The sequence below is a fragment of the Staurois parvus genome, unplaced genomic scaffold, assembly GCF_062004578.1.
Source record: "Staurois parvus isolate SC_StPar_1 unplaced genomic scaffold, SC_StPar_1.0 ptg000714l, whole genome shotgun sequence".
Taxonomy (NCBI): Eukaryota; Metazoa; Chordata; class Amphibia; order Anura; family Ranidae; genus Staurois; species Staurois parvus.
In genome coordinates this window covers 3335816-3355196 of record NW_028318510.1, presented here as the reverse complement: position 1 = coordinate 3355196, position 19381 = coordinate 3335816, and the positions used below count along the sequence as shown (strand labels likewise).

Genomic DNA, 19381 nt, shown 5'->3' with positions numbered 1-19381 from the left:
GGTGCAAATACAGAGGCCACTAGATGGTGGTCAAAGGTGCTAAAGGGTGTTGACTCCGTTAAAAGTCCAGAGAGAAGAAGTGCTGTTGAGATTTCAGATGATCTCAGGGTGTCCAGAGATATGGACCGTGGATCTTGGTGATAAATAATGAGATTGCACACTCACCAGATACGCAATTCAAATGCGCATAAATAGTAAGCCTCTGGTCATCCAGATGTCATCCAAATAGGTCTGGTCAGATCAGGTCAGATTGATCCTCATTCCCTGGCGGTGTTATCACTCATGGGGGATCCCCACTCAATGGATACAGCCTGCTCCCATGGGGTCTCCTCACAAAGAATATGGCTGGTTAGGTAGAAGACTCCTGTTATAATCTCCTGTTTCAGCTTCAGTTTATAACTCCACTTTGTCAAAGTTCAAGCAAGCAAAAGGTGGGCTGCCCACAGGAGTCTTCTACCTAACCAGCCATATTCTTTGTGAGGAGACCCCATGGGAGCAGGCTGTATCCATTGAGTGGGGATCCCCCATGAGTGATAACACCGCCAGGGAATGAGGATCAATCTGACCTGATCTGACCAGACCTATTTGGATGACATCTGGATGACCAGAGGCTTACTACTATTTATGCGCATTTGAATTGCGTATCTGGTGAGTGCGCAATCTCATTATTTATCACCAAGATCAACGGTCCATATCACTGGACACCCTGAGATCATCTGAAATCTCATCAGCACTTCTTCTCTCTGGACTTTTAACGGAGTCAACACCCTTTAGCACCTTTGACCACCATCTAGTGGCCTCTGTATTTGCACCTTGTCTCTTCATATATGCATTTTTGTCATTGTTGAGTTTAGTAGCGCTGCACCCCCTCTTTGTATAAGCAATAAACTCAATTCTTGTAGTACAACTTTCATGTTTCTTATTTTTTTTTTTCTGTTGCATTTATGCAGAATGAGCGCTGTACAAGTGTATAAAAAATGTTTTCATTTCTCAACAGAAGCTTGATTTAATGTTAACTATTTTTATTGTTTCATTATTGAAGTGGACCTAGTCTTAGAGTTATTTTTCATATATGTGTAAGTATAGCACTTTCAGGTATTTATTGGAGGTATTCCATTACTACCTCAACAATCATCAGAATTGGAATATACTTCTGGAGTAAGATGCAGTCATATAAATGTTGGTTACCTGTACAATAGTCTTTGTTCTTGGCTGTTTTCAGCCCCTGCTGCAACCTTTCAGTTTGTGAACTAATAAAAGATAACATTGTTACCATAGTCTAAGCAAGTGATTGCTGGGGGAGTGGAGACTGAAAAAATGCTTCCTCCTTCTTTCAGCAGACTGATGACATCATTGTCCAAAATGCTTCTCTAGGGTCTAGGCACTGTCAGTAAACTGAAGTTGCTTTTTAATGATCAAAGCATTATACAGTATATGCTGAGATATGCCCGGAATGTTCATGGAGACTTATAAAGTTAGTTATAGGTCTGCATTAACGGTTCATTTAGCATCTGTATTCTTTCTCACTTCTGTAATTCCTAGCTTCTGCTGCACCCTTTTGCAGTTACAAATGAAAATTTTTCCATTAAACATTATTTTCTTTTCTTTTTTTATATATAGCTGCATCTGCTTATGCTGAAAGTAAAGGCCCTAACAGCAGAATGTGAACAGTGGCAAAATAAGACGCCAGACAGTAAGTATTTCTAGGATAACTAGCTAGTTTATTTGGGCAGTGTTAAGGCAAAAAGTAAATCACAAACCCTACATTTAAAGCCCCGAAAGTTCAGTATTGTCTCCTAAAAAAAAACAGAAGGTTTTAACACAACATCTCTTCCAACACAAATCCAAAAGGTTTATTTCTCATACTTAAAGCGGAACTATACTGTATCTGAGCACCACAAACTAAAACCTCTATATACATTTGTTTTAATATTTAAAGCAAACTCACCCATCCGTCCATGTCTCCATGCTTTATTTTGTTGAGAAATCAGTTAGAAAAACACCCCCTAGCATTTCTGGCCATGGCCATCTTGAGTAATGGCAGATATTCCATGTATCTTATTTATTTACTTCAGGTACTTATATAGCGCTGTCAATTTACACAGCGCTTTACATATATATTGTACATTCACATCAGTCCCTAACCCTCAAGGAGCGTACAATCTAAGGTCCCTAACTCACATTCATACATACACATACTAGGGGCAATTTAGACAGCAGCCAATTAACCTACCAGCATGTCTTTGGAGTGTGGGAGGAAACCGGAGTACCCGGAGGAAACCCACGCAGCCACAGGGAGAACATGCAGACTCCAGGCAAGTGGTGCCGTGGTTGGGATTCAAACCGAAGACTTGAGTACTGCTAGGTGAAAGTGCTAACCATTTAGCCACTGTGCTGCCATATGTAGCAATTACTTCCTGCAATCTATCTGCCCTTAGCTTAGGCATGTAGGCAGGAAGGTGTGCTTTGCTGAGAAAACCCCTCCTCCTTCCCAGAAGACTCCTGGGATGTATGTCATAATTTGCCTTGGCACAGAAATTAGGAAGTAACTAAAGAAATGTAAAAAAAACAGTTTAAAACAGGAAAGTATATTATATTTACTTATCTATTTACCAATGGTAGCAGCATAAGGATTCAAAATAGTCAGTGGTAATTGAGAGAGTGAAGTTCAACTTTAAGTTGGGTACACACGATAAAAAATTCCATACAGGGAACAATCGATCGATATGACAGCCAATTCTGACTGTTCAGATAAAAAAAAAAACAAAGGTACAAGATAGAAGATTTTTATCGTACGTGAACACAGCGTCCTATTTTTCCCTCAATGTGTATGGTAATAGTATGGAAATAAGTGAATAGAAAAAGATGCGCATGATCAGAAGTAAAGAACGACCCATAAAAAGAAATCCTACACAAGAAAGAACATTTGCCTTTGTTTGAGAATTTTTGTGCAAGTTAATACCATTGTTGATTACATCATGATATGCGCCTTCGTGGAAAATCGGACGATCGTGTGTAACCCACTTTAGAGCCATGAAAGACTGAATTAATGACGGTATAAATATTATCTGTGTCTTACAAAAGTAAATTAAGGTTGTACTTTATTTTTACACAAGAATTTGGGTTGAAATTTACTTTGTAGATAGATTGCATTTTGTGTTGAGAATGTACGCCACTTTAACAAAATAAGCAATATATATATAGCATTCATAAACTATTCAGATCTTCTTCACTTTTTTCAATTTTGTTATGTTGCAGCTTGATACTTCAGTTGTTTTAAATTCTTTTTTTGTTCTCATGAATCTACACTCAGTACCACATAATGACTTGAAAACGGAATTGTAGAAATGTCTGTGAATTTCTAAGAAAAGAAAAAACTGAAATATCCAGAGCCTCTCTTTTCCCCAATCTGTCTGGTTATCTCCTACTCTGTCTGCCTTTAGGCGGTCCATTAAAACTCAGCACTTTAGGAAGCTTACCCCACTCCCACCAAAAAATTGTACTTCAACCTTCTCCATCAGTTCATCCCCCATAGTCATCACCTCTTGTGTAATTTGCTCTTTCTTTTTAGATTGTAGGACCCTCTTGTATCAGATTGTATTGTTACTGTTCTGTCTCTATTTTGGAAAGCACTGAGCAAACTGCGCTATAGAAATCCTGTGAAATAATATTAGGCTAGGTATCTTTCTGGAACTATTGAATTATGGTGTAATTTAAACTTTTTGTTTGTATTCATGGCATTACTCAGGTTTCATTTTTGAAAGTTTTTTCCTTGTACTGTACATTCTTATGTTTGAAAAAAAAATCATTTACAGTGGAACTAAACCCTCCTCTGCTTTTCAGCCAAGAAAGCTGCCATCGTAATCTCTGTTTGATCTGCAACTGTCATGATGCTATGCATGTGATCGGTGATGACATTAGTCATTTGAATGGTTTGGTTGAGAGCACGAGCACATGTGACAGTTACATTCTTGGCATGCCGGGAATGTAACTGTTTTTTGAAACCATTAAATCAATGGTTTAGTTCATTTTAAAAAGGGGGAATTTCACCCTTACTTTAAAAATTACAATAGACACCTTTAGAAATATTTAATAGTGGCAATCCCCAAACAGATACTTTTAGATAAATGCAGGCATTCCATTGTTTGTATACCATATCTTTCTATTCTTCCCCATTCTTCTTTGGTGGCCATTTTAACTAAGGGCAGATAAATCTATCTCCCTTTACTTCCTGGAACTCTGGGCTACTTCCTGGAACATGGGACAGTGCATTGAGTGCTTGTTCACCTCTCTTACTAAACCTCTTCTCTCCTGATTGCTCAGTTTGGCTGGGCTACCAGCTCTTGGAAGAGTTATGGTTGTTCCAGACCTCTTCCATTTGAAAATTATGGAGGCCACTGTGCTCTTGGGACCTTCAGTGCAGCAGACATTTTTGTAGCCTTCCCCAGATTTGTTCCTTGCAATAACCCTGCCTCTAAGCTCTGCAGGCAGTTCCTTTTGCTCTCTTGGCTTTTGCTCTGATACAGTGTGCATTGTCAGCTGTGAGGCCTTTTTATTGAGAGGTGTGTGCCTTTCCAAATCATGTCCAATCAATTTAATTTACCACAGGTCGACTCCAGTCAGTGTAGAAACATCGCAGCAGCAATCAAGAGAATTGGGAGTGCTATTGCAAAGGGTCTGAATACTTATGCCAATGTGATCTCCTTTTTCATACATTTGTAATAATTCCTAAAATTCTGTTTTCATTTTGTTATTAAGGGGTACTGAGTGTAGATTCATGAGAAAAAATTAATTTAAACAACTGTAATATCAGGCTGCAGCATAACAAATTTGAAAAAAAGTGAAGGGGGTCTGAATACGTTATGAATGCACTGTATTTGCATTAATTCTTCTGTGGCAGAAGTATTCCTAGGTTGCCTTGATCATACGTGGCCAGCATTAGATCCATGCAGACCCCAGAATTAGCTGTTTTTTATTACACAATGCAAGCTTATTTTTGATGTGTTTATGTATGAACTTTTCAGGGAGAGAGGAATATTTCTTGTTAACCAGCATCTGGAGAGATCATCAGACTAATTACCCCTCAGTATCCTTCCTATTTTATCGGTCCAGGGCGAACATTGTTCAACAAGCCATGAAGGGGGATCCTTTGAACCTCCAAAGCGTGTAGGCTTTTTATGACATAAGAGCCTGAATAAAATTAAATCTACATTTTATATGTTCTCCTTTTGGCACTTTCCATCATGCACACTCTGTTCCTACTCAAGCTGACCTTCAGCTACCACTCCTAGGAGAAGTATGTAAGGATAACCATTCCCTTTACACTGCTTGAGACCTGACTGAGAACATCCACTGCTTCCAGATCCAACGCCCCACACCTTTCTTTTACTTTCCATATGTGAGATGAGGCACTGCTTGCTCTTCTTTTAGCATATCGTCATACTTTGTTCACACACAAGAAGTATGATGGGGAGAATCCATTTGTTTCCTGTGAGCAGAAGTCCATTCTTATTTCAGACACTTTTATGCCTAAGGTTTTTTTCCTTTGTTTCTTTATACATGTTACTTCCCATGTAAACAGAATGGCAGTCTCTTTCCTCTTCTAAAGAGTCTGAAAAAAGGTTATATATCAAACTGAATAAAAAAAACTTAATGCCTGTAAAAGGAGAAGTAGGGCCAAAGCTCTGATTAGTTGGTGGGTGTGGTGGCTGAACAAACTACCCATTACAGGCATGCTGTGTGCCTGCACAGTGTCCTGTACCTCTAAATGGCCAGCCAAAGGATGAAAACTGACTACGCTAAGAAGATCAGCCTGTGGTTTGTTGCAGTTTAGAACAAGAAGGAAAGGTGAATAGCAGGATCAACCAGGTGCTTCAGATGGAAGAAGTACATGAAAATGATAGAGACTATGATCTATAAACTACACACATGTATGCGAATATAAGAGAGATTTTCTGTAAAGACTGCATTGTGCCAAGTATAAAATTTGGTGGAGGGGTGATAATGGTGTGGGGTTGTTTTTCAAGGGTTGGGCTTGGCCCCATAGTTCCAATGAAGGGAACTCTTAAGACGTCAGCATACCTAGATATTTTGGTCAATTTCATGCTCCAGCTTTGTGGGAACAGTTTGGGGATGGCCCCTTCCTGTTCCAACATGACTGTGCACCGGTGCACAAAGCAAGGTCCATAAAGACATGGATGAGCGAGTTTGGGGTGGAGGAACTTGACTGGCCTGCACAGTCATAACCTCAACCCGATAGAAAACCTTTGGGATGAATTAGAGTGGAGACTGTGAGCCAAGCCTTCTCGTTCGACATCATTGCCTAACCTCACAAATGTGCTTCTGGAAGAATGGTCAAACCTTCCCATAGACACACTCCTAAACCTTGTGGACAGCCTTCCCAGTAAAGTTGAAGCTGTTATAGCTGCAAATTCTGAGCCAACTCAATAATAAATCCTACAGACCAAGACTGGGATGCCATTAAAGTTCATGTGCGTGTAAAGGCAGGCATCCCAATACTTTTGGCAATATAGTGTATGTTAACTCAAAAAAACAGTTAAAATAAAATTGACCAAGCTTATCATAATTTTCCTTTAAAAGGGTATGTGACTGAGGTGTGGGCGGAACAGAACACACGCAGAGATCAAGGGGGGTTATAGGGCTCCTGGCCAAGGGGTTTATTTGGGGGGGCCTTAAAAAGCAGGGTGTCTGAAAAGGGGAAGGCCACAGGCAACACACTGAGAGACAGTTTTTCCAATCGCTCCTAGGCCTCCCTCCTTTTTTTTTTTCCTCTCTTTCTCTTCCTCTCTCTTTACCTTTCCCCTCTCTCTTTGCCCCACCGGTTGTTACGATCCCCTTGTTTGATAAAGTAGGAGGGTTAGATAATTAGTAAGACCAGGTGTGGGATTAGTAGGAAATGGTGGGATGTTTGGAGACCAAATTTGCTCCCAAACTCTAGATCCCCTAAGCTGCGGGATAGGAGGCAGAGTAGGCTTGTGTTTTCAGAGCCACACCCTAACTTAGGAATTGATAGTGGGAATGACCCACAACAGATTCTAGGGCAATATTTAGGCCAGGGGTTTTTTAAATGTAATAAAAGAAGGGACAAGAGAGGGGGGAGGTCAGGAGGTTTGAGAAGGGGGGAGGTCAGGAGGTTGGGGGGGGGGGGAAGGAGGGGAGGAGGGGGGGGGGGAATATCCAGGCTTCATATGATCTTTGTCTGTGTCCTTTTTGAAGGGGAATCCAGAGGGGAGGCAACATAGCTGTAGAAATGAGTTTGATTAATTTTATAACATATAACGTGAAAGGTTTAAACTCTCTGACTAAAGACAGAAGATACATAAGGAAATCCACTAGTACTCTATGGATGTGGTGTTTTTACAAGAGAAACATATATCATATGACACGAATGTTAAGTTACACTCAAGGCATTATCCAACCTGGTGTTTTGCCGATTCACCAATAAAAAGGATATAGTAGAGAAGGGGAAACTGTACACTTTTTTAAGATCTAATGTGAAAAATAAGATTTATTTTTCACATTAGATCTATGGCGGTATTATCAACTAGGACATTTTGTTGCAGCACTTCCACAACCACTGAGGACTTTGGAGGATAGGTATCCATTTGAAAAATAGTTCAGTTCAAACACAGTACAGAAACATGTTACCTCCAGGAATTATAAGATCCTTATTGATTTGGAGAGTTCTGATCCTCCTCCGTTCTTAGAGAAATGGGAAAAGGAGCTAGGAACAAAATTGAACGAGCAACAAAAAAATAAGATATTTAAATTAACACATGAGGTGATAAATATGAATACAGTTGAAATGAATTATAAGTGCTTAGCAAGATGGTATATCACTCCGAGTGTGGCACATAAACAACGAGTAGATAATTCACCATTAAGCTGGAGAGGGTGCGGGAATAAGGGAACAATGGCACATATATGGTGGGGATGCCCTAAAATTTAGAAGTTCTGGCAGGAAATAATCAATTATATACAGGAGATATTGGGGGCGACTGTACAGAGGGACCCGTGGGTTTGTTTATTTTATAATACCGAGACTTCTGTGAAACAATATAAAAATAGTATATTATATCATCTAATTAGTGTGGCCAAAAGTCTTTTTCCCCAAATATTGGTTAGCCCAAGAGCCCTCAAAAATAAAGGAATGGATAAAAAGAGTTGAATACATAAATAGGATGGAGGAGTTCTATCTATGGAAGAGCATAAAATGAAAAAGTTCAGAGAAGTGTGGAGCAGATGGTACGGCTTTAAGTCCTCATGCACACTGGACGTTTTTACAGCGGCTGTTTTTGGCTTTTGACGGGTTTTTTCTACAGCCAGTAAACTCCCCAGCATGTTATCCTATGTGTCCATGCACACATAGACTGTAATCAGATTTTTTTGGCTGAGAAAAAACCCATAATTAGTGGGTTTCTAGAGGAGTTTTTTAGCTGTAAAAACACTCTAACGCTGAAAAACGCAGCATATCATGGCAAAACGCCGCAAATGCAAAACCACTAAAAACTGCTGAAAAACTCTTGTTTTTAACATGACTTGACACAGCTAACGTTACCAGCGTTATTAAAACTACCCGTGTGCATGGAGCCGAAATCATCTAAAAAATATTGGGAAGTAGTAGGAGTTTAAAGTAGTAAGAGTTGGAAGAGTTTAAAAGTTTCAAGGTTTAACTGATTAGCTATGGGGTACCATAGGACGGAGAGAGAGGAGGTAGAAGAAATGGGATTTGGACATAGATGGAAAAATATAGGTGGATATGGAAGGAATATGGACTGTGGACGGAGGGTAAAGGGGGCGGGACACAAAGGTGGGAGGAGAAGGGAATGGGTTTAATTTATGTGGAATGCATGTATATATGAATTGTCCACACAATGTGGATTTTTGTTACGGAAAAAAAGGAAAAATCTAATAAAAGATAAAATAACTGAGCTGTCAGTTTTTTTCGTTTAGCCTGCTGGGTTGAACAAAAAAAAAAACTAGTAGTATGTACCAGGCTTTTAGAGATCGTCAATTTCAATAAACAAAAAAAAAAAAAAGGAAAAATTGATTTTTTTCTGACCTCCATTACAGGGTTTAATAAAACAGTCTGTAAAATATGTAATAAAGAGATTTCAAACTATGTGGGCTTCTGTTGCTGCCCTGAAAATGGTAGTTGTGCCACGGATATGCTGATGCAGTGGTATTATTATTGTTTGACTCGATAACCACACGTTAGTGGGAATTTAGAGAGGCAGTAACAACTTAAAAAATTTGCTGGTTAAAGTCAGAAAATCATGTATTGGTGTTTTTTCTTTGTATAAATTATTTTTTATGCACTTCCAATGTGCCTTGTTTTCTTGAAATGGTCAGTCCGCACTAAAATGTACTTCAAGCTGAATTCCAGTCAAACAACTAAATGTGTGTGTGTATGTATGTATATGTGTGTGTATATATATGTGTGTGTGTGTGTGTGTGTGTGTGTATATATATATATATATATATATATATATATATATATATATATATATATACTCAAAAAATCAAATGTTCTCTATGCTGCTTGTTCACACCTGATTGCGTGAACAGGCACCATAGAGAACAATTCATTTTTTAAGTTTGAGCGTTTTTGGAGCTTCAAGCGTGAATGCAGCCTTACTCGTAGCAGAGCTGATTGGTTTCTTGAGCAGCTTCTCCCATTCTGAACTCTGCTGCTCAGTGGATAGCAAGAGGCTGATATTAAGTCAATTGTAGGTAACTACACTGCTTGCAAAAAAAAACAAAAAACACCTAATTCATAACGCTACTTTTTTAAAAGAAAAAAAAAACAGCTAATTATCTTTTAAAATAAAATAGGTCTTGCTGAAATACTCGACTTGTCTCTGGTGCTGCCCCCTGCAGTCCTTATACAATAAAAATATGGTAGTTGCTAATATTTTATGTTGCACGACATTTGCACATCTGTTTATCAAATCAATATATTCAAGAAAAAGTACACTAAAATTATTTTATTGCACACAAACACAAGTTTATCCCCCTTTTGTGTACAAAGTAAAAGATCAGGTAGTGTAGAGTAAATAAGTAGTAAATGTGTCAAGTCTCAAAACTGCTCTCGTGAAGTGAATAAAAATTATTATGAAGCTTAAAATTATTAAAATGTGACACTTTAAATGCCTTTAGTTCAGAGATAACCGTGAATGAAGGACCTAGAATCATATCTCCCACTCTGGCCTGCACAGCTGTATACTGTATATGTGTGTCGTGTAATCTTTTACATACATGTATGTGCTCTGGGTGGGTGTGTGTGTTTGCATTCATATGTGTGTGCACTGGGATAACAAGCCTTTTATGTGATAGCTTTGGAAAAGTGACACATACGCTTTAGACCCCTTTCACACATCCATTCAAATCAGGTCTACCTGTCAGTTTTTCAGGCGGACCTGATCAGAAGGTCTATTCATCCCTATGGTCAGGCAGTTGTAAGTGGACTTGTCTGATCACACTCGTCTACATCCAGGTCCAATCAGGTCTGCTAAAAAAAGCAGAAGGGGATCTGTCCTCTTCCATTTAGGCAAAACGGACGGTATTTGGGTGTTGACCATCCGCAAAGTCCATTTACTCCTGGCCACCCATAGAGCAGAGCAGGCTGTGTTCGTGTATGCTGTGCAGAAGCTGAGCAGACACGGACCTGTCATCCACCCACTTTGCTCTGATCAGCTGTGGATCTGTGAACTGATCCCCTGCTGATTTAACGTAATCCACTCCGAGTAAAAGGGGCCTTATGGAAACATTGTGGTCTATTAGTCTCCTAATGTATCCTCTGTCCTCTGGTCTAACCGATCAAGCACATTCTGTGCTTGAGCCGCTGTGCATGCAGCTTTTCAGCTGGGATCTGACTGCCCTGAAACTGGGAATGCTCAAAACTGAGCGCTTCCAGGTTCACACTGTGCAGAGGAGATTGGGGAATGGACATTCCCCAAGCTCCTCTCTCTTGAAATCATTAGTGAGGTCCCAGGTTTAGGAGAACCCAGGAACCACTGAGGGGAAAATTAGGTAGGGTGGGTGTGGCAACTGCAAGTACAGTAAAAGTGATGGGGTGGCTCTGTAGTTCCCCAGATCACTTTTACACAAATGCCCAGAGCCTGCTGAACTACACAGAAACATGCTGTTTCAGTGAGCATCATCTGTATATACTGGATACATTGCAAAATGCTAATCTAGTTGAAAAAAGTTTGCAAGCAGGAAGGCAAGAACAAAAAAAAACATGTCCCTATTTGCAATAACAGCTTCTCACCTGCCTGTTAGCAAACCTTTTTAGAGTGTAGACTTAGCTGAGCAACAAATAATGGCCATTTGCTGAGCGTTTCTGCAGGCCGCCTAGAGGCTGCTGCAACCTCTAATTATCTTACATTTACGGCCAAACCCAGGTACTCTTGCTACTGGACAGTGAGGCAGACCATCATAGTGATGGGTCAGCGGGAATATGGGTGAGAGAAGCTCATGGCAAGCTTCAATACTACTCATAAGTGTTGGAACTTTCCTTTGTAGAATGGCTGGGCATTTTAAAACCTGCTGTAGTTGTTTTCGTAACCTCCCTGGCGGTATTCCCTAGTGTAGCTCTGGGTTAACGTTCAGTACCAGAAGCGGTAACCCCGAGCTACACTCGGGAATACTCTGCAGCGTTGCTCAGGGATTCCCTTCACCACTTACCTTGTCCTGCACTCCCGCGATGTCCCCCCACTGCAGCTTCCCCGGCCATCTCTTCCGGCTGATGCCGTCTTCCGGGTTCCGTTCCCTGCAAGCGTCAGGACGTACGGGGGATGGAGCTGGCGGCAAATTCAAAAATGTAAAAAGTGACATTCACTCAATACACTAAAATCTCATAGTATAACATTACTGTATCAAACCATTTCACATACATTGTGTCCCGAGTGCTTTGTCCTGTGCCCTGCCTGCATTTTTACTGTTCTTTCTGCCTAGAAACTGAGAAACGTCCATGGCATCCAAAAAGCGTACCCTTAGGTCAAAAGCGGTTTTAGACCAGCTGGAGAACAGCGATAGTAAATTAGAACCACTTGCAGTATTAAGTGATAATAATTTGTGGGGAAATTCATCATCAGACACAGAAAACGATTTTGTGACTGAGCTCAGTGATGTGCGATTTTGGTGCTATATTTCAAATTTCACTGTTTTTAGTTTGATTACATTATTGAATTACATTTATTATTATATTATTGTTTTTATGATTATTTATTATATTATAATTTATGATTTTGTGTTTCAAATTTTATCATACCCGGGATGTTTACTAGACTCTTGTTTTGACAGATTTCAGTGAGTTATTCCTAAGAATTACAGGCCTGCAATTAAAAAAAAACAACAACATATTTCCATGCAAAAAAATTTACCTCTTTGAGCACAGAAATACTGACATAATCAGACCGCTAAGGAGGTTAATGACAGATTCTCATTATTTAGATTGTACGATCAGGTGGAAGGAAAGAAAATCGCTCGATTCCCCCCTCAACACAGTTAGTGTTGATGGGGGAATGCCTTCCGAAGCACTTTTGTGTGTTTTATTTTTTTTGGGGGGGATGGGTCACGGGGAGCCTACCAGCTGACAACAAACACTGATACTGCTATTGGCTATAGCCACTGGCAGTAATCAAATTTTGAAAAAATCCAACAGGCTGGTTGTACCCAAGTCTATTGATGGATCACCTTGGATCGACTTGGGATTACAACAGTCTGCCCACACATGGATCAATTCTGGGCTGGTCCCTGCTGAACCGGCCAATTTTGATCCATATTTTGCTGGCTTAAGACCAGCTTTAGGCATCCTCAAAGTCAAGAAGCAGAGCTGACTTTGAAATAGTTATTGCTCAGAAATACAAAGGAAATTTTACAGGTGTGTAATGTTCCTCATATCTGCTTGTAAACATTTTTTTTTATTTTTTTTTTTATACCAAAGTATCTCTTTAAAGCCTTTCTTTCTTATAAACAAATCTTTTTTTTCTTAATAACAACCCAATAACCTTAACCGGTCTAGTGAATCCATGGGTAAAAAATGTCTGCTCTAATATTTTCCTGAGCTGTTTAATTGTTCACATAGAGCTGCTTCTGTGCTGCTTTGTGTCTGGCTCACTCTGGCTTAAATATCTTAGTAATGTTTCCCATAAGACCTGCCCTTTATCCGATGACCTCAACAATCTGATGAGCATACATGTGATTTTATGGAGACAGTGAGAAGATTTAACAAGAATAGATTGCATCCTCTTCCAAATTCTAAGATCATAGAAAAAAAAAATCCATTAATCAATTTTTCCTTGTTAGCCTTTTCAACCTGGGTTGGAAAATACAGGCTACTTCACAATTAAAAGGCCTCCATGGTTAAAGTCCTTCACTTATTTGTGACATCCAACATTGTGGGTGATGCTGTCATTCTTGGCACTGTTCACATGTGTCTTGATTTCATAGACAGTGAGGAAATTGAGAAGCTGTCTTCTGTCAATATGTTCCCATGGAAACGAAAATATTAACTACTATTTATTTTATGTTTCTTAGTAATCTCCCAGAACCAGGATATTCTGCTAGCCGCTGGAAAAGAAGAGGTAACCCTCTCATTGGATTTCCCATAAGCTGTATGGTTTATTGGCAGGCTTGTGTTGGGAAGAATATGAACCAATTTTCTTTCCTGTTAGAATACTTATTGATTAGGTTGACTTTTCCACAGGATCGTTTCTATAAGCAGAACTCCACTCAGCCACTTCCTTTTAGTGCTCCAGCAGTAAATTGCCCAGAAAACATACTTTGCTTGGCTGACGTCAGCTTGTGTAGCAGCGCAACACGACACATTTTTACCAGCGTTTCATGAGCTCATGTCACAGTTCATAAAAATAGAATTTTCTTTTATTATCACTGGAAATTGCCTAATGAAACTCCTGACCTGTCAGTATGATATCATGTTTATTTTTATGAAGTCTTTTGTCCCTGGTTTTCTGTGTTTACGTGGAACTAGTTATTACACTGCAACACCTTGCTTTTAGATTGTCTGGGATCATACTGAAATATCGCAGGGCTGCATTTTATCAGTGCACAGTTCGGAAGTGTTCTCTTCTTCTTCTGTGTTTGTGCTGTAGAAGTACAGCATGTTTAAAGCGGTATTAAACCCAAAAATAAACATCTATTAAATTACAGCTTAACAATTCTTAGATAAGGTGGCTGCATTAGTTTTCTTTTTTAGGCTTTTTTTTTTTTTTTTTTCTTTTGGTGTTCCAGCCAGTAAGTCTGATATTTTTCAACAGAACAAGCTCTCCTGCAAATGTACCAGTTAGAGTGTTGAGACCATTTATGACTGACAGGGGTGCCTACAATGATCAGCTTTTATGTATTCATGTTAAAGCATTTTCCCAAAAGAAAAAAACTGTTGCTATAACTGCTTGTGTAATAGCAGTGTGACCTGGAGTTTGGCTTGAATTTGTTAATGTATCTAAATCTGCTAGTGCATCTTACACTCCCTTTCCCCCAGACTGACAATGCTTCATCCAGAGTAGGAGCACTCTAATACAGGTGTGTTGCTGGCCAGATCACAGGTAGAAACAAGGGGGAAAGCCTAAAAAAAAAAACTGATGGAGCCACCACATTGGTAAGCTGCACTATAGGTATTACAACTTTGGTTTAATACCGCTTTAAAGGGATTTTCCACTTTTTGTAAAAGGATGGGAATAACACTTGTAGTTTGCATCTGATGCTTTATGCCAGTGTTCTTTTCCCCCAGATCAAAATCATTCATCTGATTAGAACTTAAGTATATAAAAGCAGTTAATTCACTGTTGAACTACATACCTGTATGAGTTATCTGTATTACAAGTCTGTTTATTCAGTTTTCCAGTATTCTTGCCAGAAACTACATGGCTTCCTTTTTTCTTTACTGCCATTAAAATAATACAGCATGGTCAAGACTTTGGATTATAATGTACAGCAGCTCACTGATGAGGTCCTGTCATTGCTTACGCCTCCAATGAGAAAGCTGCTTCGTTCAGTTTACAGCACTGTGTAGTAAAGCCTGATTGGCTTTCAGTGCTACCCCTTTAATTGCCAGTCTGATTGTTGATGTACAGGGACTGGTAAGAAGACTGAAGTTTTAATAAATAACTGGATTAAATGGGGATATTCTACATTGTTTGTACTTGCACAATAATAAAGACCAAGAAGGGAATGTTGAACTATTTTTTTCTTTATCGTGCATCTTAGAGAGCTGCTTAAAGTGAACCTGTGTTTTGCCTATTAAGGGTAAATAAAACAGTTCACATTAATGCTTGGTACCCCTGTTGCGTACACTCACCTTCCCTTTGCCCTCCCCACCCAATCCTTGCCAAACTGTTCAATGGGAGTAAAGAGAAATGGTGAGTGCCAGGTATAGTGAATCATGTGACTGTACTCTCTTTTTTGCGTGTAACATTGGTGTTGGTGCAGCACTGTTACATGGGAGCAGGAGGACAGTTACATCAATCAACTCAGCCTAAACTGGGCAGATCCTCCTTGTTTGTGGCCATGAATAGGGCAAGTAAAAGAGGGGCAGGTTCGGTTTTATACTTCTTTCACACAGATGTACTTTAGCGTACACTCGTGCGAGGCCTGCATAGTGATGCACACTGCATTCAGGAGTCCTGCACTCACACTTGCACTGCTGTCAAATAGGAAGCAACGTTTGTGTTCGCGCAGCCAATGTGTCCCAACTGAATTGTATATGACTACATGCAAACACGGACCTCGTATGAGTGTACACACGTGAATGAGACTTTTTAGTGGAACGCTTACTGTGCCATGCCTGGAGGAAGCTTAGGTTGGCATTAAGTGAAAAGGTTTTAGACACCAGAACTAATGGCAATTCTTTCAGTCAAGTTCCAGACAGCCTTGCAGCAGTCACCTTTGGGGAGACCTAGTTTTGTTTCAAGAGCACCACAGGGAAAAGAGCACTCCATGAAAATTTGCCAAATTATTATATAAACAAACGTGCATTTTTAGCGTTTGTGTAAATATATGTATGTGTTTGTATATACAGTATAATAATAAATATATATATATATACAGTATATACACAGTCAGGTCCATAAATATTGGGACATCGACACAATTCTAACATTTTTGGCTCTATACACCACCACAATGGATTTGAAATGAAACAAACAAGATGTGCTTTACCTGTAGACTGTCCGCTTTAATTTGAGGGTATTTACATCCAAATCAGGTGAACGGTGTAGGAATTACAACAGTTTGCATATGTGCCTCCCACTTTTTAAGGGACCAAAAGTAATGGGACAATTGGCTTCTCAGCTATTCCATGGCCAGGTGTGTGTTATTCCCTCATTATCCCAATTACAATAAGCAGATAAAAGGTCCAGAGTTCATTTCAAGTGTGCTGTTTGCATTTGGAATCTGTTGCTGTCAACTCTCAAGATGAGATCCAAAGAGCTGTCACTATCAGTGAAGCAAGCCATCATTAGGCTGAAAAAACAAAACAAACCCATCCGAGAGATAGAAATAACATTAGCCATGGCCAAAACAACTGTTTGGAACATTCTTAAAAAGAAGGAACGCACCGGTGAGCTCAGCAACACCAAAAGACCTGGAAGACCACGGAAAACAACTGTGGTGGATGATCGAAGAATTCTTTCCTTGGTGAAGAAAACACCCTTCACAACAGTTGGCCAGATCAAGAACACTCTCCAGGAGGTAGGTGTATGTGTGTCAAAGTCAGCAATCAAGAGAAGACTTCACCAGAGTGAATACAGAGGGTTCACCACAAGATGTAAACCATTGGTGAGCCTCAAAAACAGGAAGGCCAGATTAGAGTTTGCCAAATGACATCTAAAAAAGCCTTCACAGTTCTGGAACAACATCCTATGGACAGATGAGACCAAGATCAACTTGTACCAGAGTGATGGGAAGAGAAGAGTATGGAGAAGGAAAGGAACTGCTCATGATCCTAAGCATACCACCTCATCAGTGAAGCATGGTGGTGGTAGTGTCATGGCGTGGGCATGTATGGCTGCCAATGGAACTGGTTCTCTTGTATTTATTGATGATGTGACTGCTGACAAAAGCAGCAGGATGAGTTCTGAAGTGTTTCGGGTAATATTATCTGCTCATATTCAGCCAAATGCTTCACAACTCATTGGACGCCGCTTCACAGTGCAGATGGACAATGACCCAAAGCACACTGCAAAAGCAACCAAAGAGTTTTTTAAGGGAAAGAAGTGGAATGTTATGCAATGGCCAAGTCAATCACCTGACCTGAATCCGATTGAGCATGCATTTCACTTGCTGAAGACAAAACTGAAGGGAAAATGCCCCAAGAACAAACAGGAACTGAAGACAGTTGCAGTAGAGGCCTGGCAGAGCATCACCAGGGATGAAACCCAGCGTCTGGTGATGTCTATGCGTTCCATACTTCAGACTGTAATTGACTGCAAAGGATTTGCAACCAAGTATTAAAAAGTGAAAGTTTGATTTATGATTATTATTCTGTCCCATTACTTTTGGTCCCTTAAAAAGTGGGAGGCACATATGCAAACTGTTGTAATTCCTACACCGTTCACCTGATTTGGATGTATATACCCTCAAATTAAAGCTGACAGTCTTCAGTTAAAGCACATCTTGTTCGTTTCATTTCAAATCCATTGTGGTGGTGTAAAGAGCCCAAAATGTTAGAATTGTGTCGATGTCCCAATATTTATGGACCTGACTGTATATATATAATATTTATACAAACACACACATATATACAGTGCCTTGAAAAAGTATTCATACCCCTTGAAATTTTCCACATTTTGTCATGTTACAACCAAAAATGTAAATGTATTTTATTGGGATTTTACGTGATAAACCAACACAAAGTGGCATATAATTGAAGGAAGGAAAATTATAAATGTTTTTCAAAATTTTTTACAAACATATGTGTGAAAAGTGTGGCGTACATTTGTATTCAGCCCCCTTTACTCTGATACCTCTAACGAAAATCTAGTGGAACTAATTGCCTTCAGAAGTCACCTAATTCGTAAATAGAGTCCACCTTTGTGTAATGTAATCTCAGTATAAATACAGCTGTTCTATGAAGTCCTCAGAGGTTTGTTAGCGAACATTAGTGAACAAACAGCATCATGAAGGCCAAAAAACAAACCAGACAGGTCAGGGATGAAGCTGTGTAGAAGTTTAAAGCAGAGATAATTTATAAAAAAAAAATATCCCAAGCTTTGAACTTGTCACGGAGCACTGTTAAATCTATCATCCGAAAATGGAAAGAGTATGGCACAACTGTAAACCTTCCAAGACATGGCCGTCCACCAAAACTGACAGGCCGGGCAAGGAGGGCATTAATCAGAGAAGCAGCCAAGAGGCCTTTGGTAGCTCTGGAGAAGCTGCAGAGATCCACAGCTCAGGTGGGAGAATCTGTCCACAGGACAACTTTTAGTCGTGCACTCCAAAAATCTGGCCTTTATGGAAGAGTGGCAAGAAGAAAGCCATTGTTGAAAGAAAGCCATAAGAAGTCCCATTTGCAGTTTGCGAGAAACCATGTCGGGGACACAGCAAACGTGGAAGAAGGTTCTCTGGTTGGATGAGACCAAAATTTAACTTTTTGACCTAAAAGAAAAATGCTGTATGTGGCGGGAAACTAACAGTGCATATCACCCTGAACGCACCATCCCCACCATGTAACGTGGTGGTGGCAGCATCATGTTGTGGGGATGCTTTTCTTCAGCAGGGACAGGGAAACTGGTCAAAGTTGATGGGGAGATGGATGGAGCCAAATACAGGGCAATCTTAGAAGAAAACCTGTCAGAGTCTGCAAAAGTCTTGAGACTGGGGCAGAGGTTCACCTTCCAGCAGGAAAACGACCCTAAACATACAGAGCTACAATGGAATGTTTTAGATCAAAGAATATTCATGTGTTAGAATGGCCCAGTCAAAGTCCAGACCTAAATCCAATTGAGAATCTGTGGCAAGATTTGATAATTGCTGTTCACAGACGCTCTCTATCCAGTCTGACAGAGCTTCAGCTATTTTACAAAGAAGAATGGCCAAAAATGTCACTCTCTAGATGTGCAAAGCTGGTAGAGATATCCCCAAAAAGACTTGCAGCTGTTATTGCAGCGAAAGGTGGTTCTACAAAGTATTGACTCAGAGGAGCAGAATACAAATGCACACCACACTTTTCAAATATAATAATATTGTAACATGACAAAATGTGGAAAATTCCAAGGGGTATCAATACTTTTTCAATGCACTATATGTATTTGGTTACAAACTAAAGCTTTCTTTACTCCCCAGGAATTGCACACCAGGTGAAATTACAAATGTGGAGAAATGGAGAAAGGATTAG

At 39.8% G+C, this 19381-nt stretch overlaps 1 protein-coding gene across 2 annotated transcripts in view; it reads left to right on the top strand.

Moving 5' to 3' along the window:
- Positions 1-19381, top strand: part of CENPK (centromere protein K) — an 84336-nt gene that overhangs the window by 33494 nt on the left and 31461 nt on the right. For both annotated transcript variants that reach the window (XM_089653461.1, XM_089653460.1), the window contains exons 5-6: positions 1621-1693; positions 13564-13610. In XM_089653461.1, coding sequence (XP_089509587.1) covers positions 1621-1693; positions 13564-13610 — 120 coding nt within the window. The remainder of the gene's footprint in view (positions 1-1620; positions 1694-13563; positions 13611-19381) is intronic.